General features: G+C 47.1%; 1 protein-coding gene across 1 annotated transcript; it reads left to right on the top strand.

Annotated features, from left to right (window-relative positions):
• The first annotated feature begins 5,167 nt into the window (after positions 1-5,167).
• Positions 5,168-8,744, top strand: LOC123127960 (GDSL esterase/lipase At5g55050). The gene is made up of 5 exons (XM_044547838.1): positions 5,168-5,598; positions 7,302-7,432; positions 7,573-7,809; positions 7,893-8,142; positions 8,224-8,744. Exons 1-5 carry the CDS (start codon positions 5,340-5,342, stop codon positions 8,448-8,450), a joined length of 1,104 nt encoding a protein of 367 aa, XP_044403773.1. The 5' UTR covers positions 5,168-5,339; the 3' UTR covers positions 8,451-8,744.
• Positions 8,745-9,620: the final 876 nt, after the last annotated feature.

Genomic DNA, 9,620 nt, shown 5'->3' with positions numbered 1-9,620 from the left:
ACTTGATGTATGTCTTGTTGTGCGTATCTGTGGTGACAATGGGATATCACGTGATTCACTTGATGTATGTTTTGGTGATCAACTTGCGGGTTCCGCCCATGAACCTATGCATAGGGGTTGGCACACGTTTTCGTCGTGATTCTCCGGTAGAAACTTTGGGGCACTCTTTGAGGTTCTATGTGTTGGTTGAATAGATGAATCTGAGATTGTGTGATGCATATCGTATAATCATACCCACGGATACTTGAGGTGACATTGGAGTATCTAGGTGACATTAGGGTTTTGGTTGATTTGCGTCTTAAGGTGTTATTCTAGTACGAACTCTAGGGCTGTTTGTGACACTTATAGGAATAGCCCAACAGATTGATTGGAAAGAATAACTCTGAGGTGGTTTCGTACCCTACCATAATCTCTTCGTTTGTTCTCCTCTATTAGTGACTTTGGAGTGACTCTTTGTTGCATATTGAGGGATAGTTATGTGATCCAATTATGTTATCATTGTTGAGGGAACTTACACTAGCGAAAGTATGAACCCTAGGCCTTATTTCCACACATTGCAATACCGTTTACGCTCACTTTTATTATTCGTTACCTTGCTGTTTTTATAATTTCAGATTACAAATACCTTTATCTACTATCCATATACCACTTGTATCACCATCTCTTCGCCGAACTAGTGCACCTATACAATTTACCATTGTATTGGGTGTGTTGGGGACACAAGAGACTCTTTGTTATTTGGTTGCAGGGTTGCTTGAGAGAGACCATCTTCATCCTACGCCTCCTACAGATTGATAAACCTTAGGTCATCCACTTGAGGGAAATTTGCTACTGTCCTACAAACCTCTGCACTTGGAGGCCCAACAACGTCTACAAGAAGAAGGTTGTGTAGTAGACATCAGACACGATCTCTGCTTTGACAAGACGTGCCAATAAAAACCGCATCTCAAAAACATGGAACGGGCTAAAAAACAGTTCGAAATAATGACCGGGCGGAGACGTGGCGTATCACTACAAAAATGTCAGTAGATGGGACTTGTTAAATATTATACTCTTTATGGAGCCTGTTTTGTAGAGCCGGACACGTTCTCTGTGTTCAAGGACTACTTTGAAGTATTCGGAGGAGGAACCCGCCTTGCAATGTCGAAGACAATCTGCGCGCCAGACACCTCGTCATTGAAACCTGGTTCAGGGGCTACTGATGGAGTCCTGGATTAAGGGATCCTCGGGCGTCCGGTCTGTGTGACATGGGCCGGACTGTTGGGCCATGAAGATACAAGATAGAATACTTCCTCCCGTGTTCGGATGGGACTCTCCTATGCGTGGAAGGCAAGCTAGGCGTCCGGATATATTATTTCCTTTCTCTGTAACCGACTTTGTATAACTATAGGCCCCTCCGGTGTCTATATAAACCGAAGGGTTTAGTCCTTAGGAAGGATCACAGTCATACAAGCTAGACTTCTAGGGTTTACCCACAACGACCTCGTGGTAGATCAACTCTTGTAACCCTTATACCCATCAAGATCAATCAAGCAGGACATAGGGTATTACCTCCATCAAGAGGGCCTGAACCTGGGTAAAACATCGTGCCCCCTGTCTCCTGTTACCATCAACCTTAGACACACAGTTCGGGAGCCCCTACCCGAGATCCGCCGGTTTTGACACCGACAGCAGGGGCCCGTGCACGAGAGATGGAGTTTCTTCGAACAGATTTGGGTGCAAACTTGCTTTTGACTACTGCAAGGCCGGCGGTGGCGGCGCTGTCTACGTTGTTCCCTTCTTGAAGGCATCGTCGTGAAGAAGTTCAAGGCCACTCTCTGCTACCTCCAGGGGAAATCCTAGATCAGTTGATCGGATGACAGCGACGCTCTGGTGTCATTTACCTCTTGGGGGCGTCATTCATGGAGGTACACACGGTCTCGGGGAACAGAGGACGGCTTCTTTGGTGGAGCGGTACTTCATCTTATACATTGATGGCGGCGGATCTCGGCGGCGTGGCGCTGTGGAGATTCGGAGTCCGATGAGCAGAGATGGACTCGAGCAGGAGGAGGATGTTGTTTGGCGTCATGGTGGCGTTGATGGCAGAAGAGGCCTGGCAAGGTCCATGCATCAGTTTCTGTTCTAAAGATGGATTGGTGGAAGATGGCGGTGACGACACACAGAGTGCGTCGGACCAGTTTGTGCCCCAAACCCGGTATGTGGCTTGGTTGGGGTCTTTGCCTTTAGATGTTAGGCATTTGTGCGATGTCTGTTTGGTATTAGGCTCGGACTATCGGCACCCCTTCATCAGTTGGATAGGAGTAGCGACAGTTGTTGCTAAGATGGTGGCTTCAGACTACCTAATGTACTACTTTGTAAGGTCTTTGTGAATAATTAATAAAATGGCTGCATGCATCGTCCAGATGTAGAGGTCAGGAGTAATCCTCCTTTTCTAAAAAAAGTCTTAGAGGCGAAACTAGGAATCTTTATTTTATCCGTTTATTATTTCACACGTACATATGAGTTTTACATTGGATCGCGTATTTCAGGATCATAGCAGTTATAGCATCAAATATAAACACTTAATTATGAATATGAAAATATAATAATATAATATCATTGCCTTTAGGGCATATTTCTAACAAAACCACCCACTACAAAGGAGAGAACATATTCTAACATTTTTATATATAATTGTACATCAGCCAAAACAAGAAGCATGTCTTAAGTTGAGCGCAATAAAGGGCCACCCATTACTCGGGCAGAAACAAAGCAATGTCTTTGAGGAGAAGGATTCCATTAGTGCGCCCTTCTATAGACTTCGTTGCTACCCGAGATAACCTTTTGAAAACCTCTAGCATTTTTTGCACTCCTTTTTTCCTGTAGAATTACCCATGAATCCAACAAACAACACAAGGTAAATATAACATCGATAGGACTTGAAAGGAAAACACGTTGAAAACATGATCTGTTCCTCGTTTTCCAAATTGTCCAAATCAAAGCAGCAGTTCCAATAAAAACAACAACCCTGGCTTTACTAGAAGAGGGTGGTATACAATTTTAACAAAGATAAAAGGAAGATATAGGTAATTTGGGGTTACCAGCGTTCCACAAATCACATTCCACAAGAATCTTGCAAAAGAGCATGAAAAGATCATATGATCGATGCTCTCAGCAGAGCATCGCCACATAACTCATAGAAATTTGACCATTTTCACCATTTCCTAGACAAGTTATCCTTCGCTAGGATCCTCCCTTTAGTCACTAACCATATAAACACTTTTATATTTAGAGGCATTCTCATCCTCCAAAGAAGTTTAAAAGGAAAAAACAACAACTCTAGCTATTTAACCGAAAACGGTCCAGATTTAGTAAGAAGACATTTAACTTTGCTAGGCCACTCCGACAGAATAGCCTGACTACACATATCGAGTAATTCATTCCACAGCGTCAGAGTTTCTTCATAAAGACATCTCCCGAATCTAATGCAATCAAAATCTTGGTTAAAGGCCTTAGCAACACCATCAAACAAGTAGGTGTATCGACATTTTGATCGCCTGGAAGATGATTTTGCTTTGATCCATATATTTGTTTTGTGAGCTCTGTTAAATAATATAATAAAGATGATTGTGTGCATGAGGCCGAAGTTTATCCTCTTTTTGAAAAAAACAATTACATTAGTATTCCCTTGGTAAAGAAATATAAAAGCGTTCACTAAAACACTTACATTTCTTTACAGAGGAAGTACGAACTACACCGTATAATGAGTGCAGTGCAGGTCCGAGTCAGTGAGTCACCCACAGAACATGTAGTAAAATTTGTGCTCAATCAATGAGTCGAGTGCTTGGGGCCGCACGTACCGGAAAGAGGAGATGCCAAAGAGAAGGGCTCGATCATCACCCGGTGGATACAAATCATACGATCATGTGTCTTTGGGGAGTGGAGAAAAAAGTTGAGTATAAACTACACTCTGCAAGAAAAAAAGCGGGACCTCTCTAAGTTCTCCTGACACTAGTGGCGCCAACTAGATTCAGGAATAAACAACCCAGCACATACTCGATGAGACGATGACTCGATCACTCGAGTTTTTATTAGTATATCGTTTTACTGCATGCTTGTCAAACGGCCGCGGCGTCGAGAAGGCCCAGGTAACACTGTCAAAAAAATGATACACGGTGTATAAAACGGTGGGGTAAAAAGTGCTGGTGCAGATATCACCGCATCTGAAAGCCGAAGCAGAGATTACCTCAATCTCGAAAGGAAAAGGTTGCTCTGTCCACCGCTGTCGTTTTATTTTTGTTGCTTTCAAAAAGGAAACAAAGTGACGCAAAGTATATGTGCACAGGATCTTCTTTTCCCTGCCCGCTGCATCTGATCTGCCACCCCTAGCTTCAGTTGTAAGTAATGGTAAGAACAATATGAAAACAGCCAGGCGTAAAGAGGGAATTATTAGATGCTTTAAACGTAGAAGAATGAGCTACCGGGTGTCCAGACTTCATGCTCCAGCTTGCTTCAATAATTCAGATGCTGCACTTGCACACCTCGAAATTAATTAACCGCTGTAGCATTAGATTCCGGATGTTTTTCCGATCCTTGAAGGCTTGTAAACGTGTAGCTAGCTGCCCCTGTACGTACAGACGAGCCGATGGGGTCGAATCTGCCTAAGAATGTTAGGTGCTAGCAGAATATGTTCTTAATGACAAGTGTACTGGTAGAAGCAATATGTTCTAGTTAAGCCAAGTTACCGGCATGGGTCCGGCCGTCGGGGGATCTTCTCTCACAAGTAGCCTCACTATGTCTATCTTGTTAAGACAGTATGAAGACGTAAAACCACAACGATTGACAGGGAATAAAAACGCATCATGAAGTTGGCTGGAGAAGTATGTCGAGAGATGTTCCTTTCGACGTAGTACAAGATCGCCATCCCATCCCTGCTTTTGTTCTTTCCCATTTCAGTTCCTCCGCGGCAACAGAAAACAAGATCCATGAGTAGTACATGCACTGTAGAATATACACTTGAGCGAGCCCTCCGTCGACGATGACTGCGTTGTCAAGTCGAGGGGCCATGGCGGTGGCGTCTTTCTTTACCAAAGCCAACTTTGTACTGCTCCTACTACCAGCGCTAGTGCCGTGCCACGCCTTATCGGTACCCTACCGATCTTAAACGGTTCCACTATAGCCTGCCACTGCCATCTCCGCCCTTTAAAGTGCGCAGCCTGCCAGACTCGGCGGCCCTCTCCCAAAGCTAAAGAAACAAGGTAGTGTAGCCAGCCATCAAGTACACCGCAGTGCTGCACCGAGCGGCTCTAGGCTAGCGGAGTTGAGTGTCGTCAGACAGCCACCACCTTCCAGTTCCAGCCATGGCCACGGCGTCGGCGGCGCGGATAGTGCCGGTGCTGCTGGCCCTCGCGGCCCTCATCTGCGCGGCGGCGGAGGCGTCGCCAGCGAAGGTGCCGGCGATGTACGTGTTCGGGGACTCCACGGCCGACGTCGGCAGCAACAACTACCTGCCTGGCAGCGCGGTGCCGCGGGCCAACTTCCCGCACAACGGCGTCGACTTCCCCACCTCGCGCCCCACCGGCCGCTTCAGCAATGGCTTCAACGGCATCGACTTCTTAGGTACGTGTGTGTGCGCGCGCCCTGAAAAAATGTCCTCCGCCCTTCTCTGCATGTCTCTCTCGCAAGTCTGCATAGAACACTGTGGAGTAGCTTAGCTGCCGCTTACACCGGCTTGGAGTAGCTTACGGTGTCGGCTCCATGTCTGCATAGCTGCCCAACTGGTGAACTGCCAGGCGTTCGAGCTTCCCTTTCTGCGTCTCACGATATACATCGCCTCTGAAATTGGTGTGCGCTATCTGGCGGACAAGAGCTTGGATCGGCCGTTTCAGTTCATTGTGGACGACGAATCAAACGCGAAGCTGACGGGAAACAGAGGACTGAGAGGGTGCCAGCCGGAACTGAATCTAGTGCCTCCGTCCGTTCCTAGCATGTGTGATCGTGAGCAAGTTCATTATATGTGGTTTTTTTTTGTCTAATTTGATCCGGTGGGGTGCTGACTCATTTTAACATGCAAGTAGAAAAAGGTTTCTTCCCGCTCAAAAAAGAAAGTAGAAAAAAGTTGAAGAACAAATGCTAGAGAGAAGTGGCCTGCACGTAATCATTGTGGCCGCGTCTCGCTTCCCGACGCGATGAAGAGAGCGTGGCAGCGTTCCGCAGTGCAGTGAAGGGACCGGTCTTTCTTTTCGAGAGTACTATCGTTTGGCGCGTACCACTGACGAGTTTGCACAGGGCGCATAAATGAGACAGTCTGAGTACACTGTATCGTTTTTTTTCTGCGGGTGGAGCATCTTTCGGTGTAGAGCGTGCACAAATTGCAGACATGCGTTTGTTTCAGTATTTGGCCTGTTTGGTTCAAGGATTCCCCCCCTTTTAAAGCCTATTTGAGATTTACAAAATGGGTGGCTAGATATGATACTTAACCAAGTCTTAGAAGAAAAAAGAAAAAGTTAAAAGAAAAATTTTACACGGATCTCCACCTAAACTCATGAATATAACATCGACTGAGACTTCGTTATATCTCAGTCGATTGAGGTTTAGCAATCCCGTTCCAAAATAACACTAAAAATTTTATGGATTGCTTTGCTGCACTGCAATTTCATTGGATTTTCGTAGCAAGAGGTATGACCTTTGAAACAAAAATTCTCAGGTTTTGCTATTTTTTAGGTACCTGAATTTTTTTGTTGCGTCAGTCACTTTTTTCTTCTTCCTTCATTTTTCCTGAGCGCACGCGTTGGGGAAGCTAGACCTTGCCAGAGTAGAATCAACCCCACTATCTATTTTAGGGGAAGCAACATTCCCATTATCTATCTAAGGGGTGGGGAGGGGGGTGCAGGGGATCACCAGAGTTGTTCACCGGTGCCGCGGGGCTTAGAGGGATGGCTGGGGCAACGACCAGCACGACGGTGGGGGGAGTTCGAGGGAAGGACAAGGTGGCAATAGCCACTGGCCACGTGAGGCGGTGGCAAGCGGTTAGGGCTGGATCGGAGGGGGGCTGCACGAAGGAAGAACATGAACATGAACGGTTGGAGGAGGAATAAGGAGATCTGGCCGTTCATCCCTGATCCGACGGCCGGTAGTAAAAGTGATTGATGCAAATTTATTATCTGATGGATAGACGATCCCAATTATTTTCGAGTCAACAACTATGACAACCACTCAATCTCCATGAAAACTCTGATGTTCTGATCGATGGGGTACAATTTCTAAAGTAGCATGTGTTTGGTATACAACTGGTGACCAAAATTCTCTGTCGACCTTGGCAGCTCTGAACATGGGCTTCAAGCGCAGCCCCCCGCCGTTCCTCTCGGTGGCCAACAGAACCAACAGGCAGATCGCGCGAGGGCTGCTGGGAGCAAACTTCGCCTCCGCAGGATCAGGCGTTCTTGACACGACGGTAAGACGGTACCTAAAGTTCATTGTTTTCGAGGTAGCTCACCATTCGGCATGAATGGTAGACGCTACCCAAAGTTAGTGAACTTGCTGCGCTGTTAATTTACGCATGCCCAGTAACGTTAGAGCCACGATTTCGTGCAGGGTGACTCCATCGTCTCGATGAGCAAGCAGGTCGAGCAGTTCGCCATTCTGCGATGCAACATCTCTGCGCGCATCGGCAAAGAGGCGGCCGACACCGTGCTGTCGAGGTCCCTGTTTGTCATCAGCACCGGCGGCAACGACATCTTCGCCTTCTTCTCGGCGAACAGCACGCCGACGGCCGCGCAGATGCAGCTGTTCACCGCCAACCTGGTTTCGCAGTACAAAAATCATGTGAAGGTATATATTTGTTTACCATACAATAATCATGTGAAGTTATTGCGATAAGATGTAAGATCTCACCGGAATGTACTGTATGGCAGGCTCTGTTCGGCCTCGGGGCGAGGAAGTTGGCCGTGATCGACGTCCCGCCGATCGGGTGCTGCCCCTACCCGAGAAGCCTGCACCCTCTCGGTGCCTGTATCGACGTCCTCAACGAGCTGACCCGTGGGCTCAACAAGGGCGTCAAGGACGCCATGCATGGCCTCAGCGTCAGCTTGGGTGGCCTCAAGTACTCCATCGGGAGCTCCCACGCCGTCGTGCAAAGCATCATGAAGCACCCCCAAAGACTAGGTACATTAACTTATAACAAATGTCTTTGTCAGGCCAAAAGTTCAGACTTCAATTCAGAATGGCGAGTTTGGTTTTTTGCAGGGTTCAAGGAGGTGACCATGGCGTGCTGCGGCTCCGGCAAGTTCAACGGCAAGTCGGGCTGCACGCCCAACGCCACGCTGTGCGACAACCGGCACGAGTACCTCTTCTGGGACCTGCTGCACCCGACTCACGCCACGTCCAAGCTCGCCGCCGCGGCCATCTACAACGGCTCGCTGCACTTCGCAGCGCCCATAAACTTCAGGCAGCTAGCGGAGGACCAGTGCTAGATAGACTGATAGAGCACGCACGGCCGCGTGCGCGGTCGTGTCTGCTGCGTTATTAGGTTTGCTTCACGTGTCTGTGATGGTGATGTTTGTGTGTAGGATATGTATGCACAGTGGTGTTCGTCTGTGGTTTCATTTGTGTATTGTTAGGTGGGTGCCTGGCGTAGTGTGGAACCTAAAGATCAAAATGGTACCATCTCTGTAATGCAGGTTAATTACTTCTCGAGGTTCGTATGTAGTACTGTATATCCGAATGAACTAAAATTTAATTAAATATATTCTAGTATTTTTACGTCATTTGTTTTTCATCATTTTAAATCACTTTTGAGTTAGTATCGCCTCTATAAGGAAATTGATGTGCCTCCCACCAAAAACGCTACACTTATGTTTAAAAAAACAGTACACTTACGTAAATTTTTATGGTATGTAAGCTTACGAGACCTCTTCTTCACCTAATCAACCCAGATCCGGCTTGCCTGCTCCTTCCCTATGCTCCCATCCGTGCTCCCACTTCATCTTATGACTGTTTTTTTTTCCTTTTTCCTTTCTAATCTAATCATTCCCCTGATTTTAAGGGAGTGGGGCCGGACATTATTTTGCTCCAATCAAATTAAGCCACGTACGCGGGAGCATGGATGGGCACACGCGCGGGGAGCAGGCAAGTCTCGTCCAATCAACCCCCCCCCCCCCCCCCCTCTCCCACACACACATTTAAGGGCGGGCCCTGCGCCAGAACTAATGCCCAATTAAGCATTGCCAAATCAGCACGTAACTCTCCTCACCACTTCACCTCAGGTAAGTGTAGCAAAACTCGCCTCCCACATAGAAAAAAGAGAAATTGACGTGTAATCGAGAAACTCGTATCTTCAAGGATACGTCAAAGCTGGGCACATCAGTAACATAAAGGAAAGGAAAAGGTAAGCTGGCTAAGACAAAACAATCTAAACCGTAACAACACCCTCACAAGCTGGGACAACTGAAAAATGGAAAACGGACTACTCGCTACATCTTCACCCATGTACAAGATTCCCTAATCTAATCAACCTCGCCACTCTCTCGTCATCGCCCTAGGGGTAGCACCACCGAAAACATCAAAAGTGTCCTCATATCTCTGGTCCGGATGCTCCACAAGACAAGCATCACAAGTGTCCTCATATCTCTGGTCAGCAACCC

Source organism: Triticum aestivum, chromosome 6A (assembly GCF_018294505.1).
Source record: "Triticum aestivum cultivar Chinese Spring chromosome 6A, IWGSC CS RefSeq v2.1, whole genome shotgun sequence".
NCBI classification, from domain to species: domain Eukaryota; kingdom Viridiplantae; phylum Streptophyta; class Magnoliopsida; order Poales; family Poaceae; genus Triticum; species Triticum aestivum.
This window is presented reverse-complemented; position numbering and strand designations above follow the sequence as displayed.

Excerpts from the sequence above, each read along its gene's own strand:
- LOC123127960 (XM_044547838.1), top strand. The coding sequence starts at position 5,340 with ATGGCCACGGCGTCGGCGGCGCGGATAGTGCCGGTGCTGCTGGCCCTC. Across the intron at positions 5,599-7,301 it reads CAACGGCATCGACTTCTTAG|CTCTGAACATGGGCTTCAAG; the intron begins GTACGTGTGTGT and ends CGACCTTGGCAG. Across the intron at positions 7,810-7,892 it reads AGTACAAAAATCATGTGAAG|GCTCTGTTCGGCCTCGGGGC; the intron begins GTATATATTTGT and ends ACTGTATGGCAG.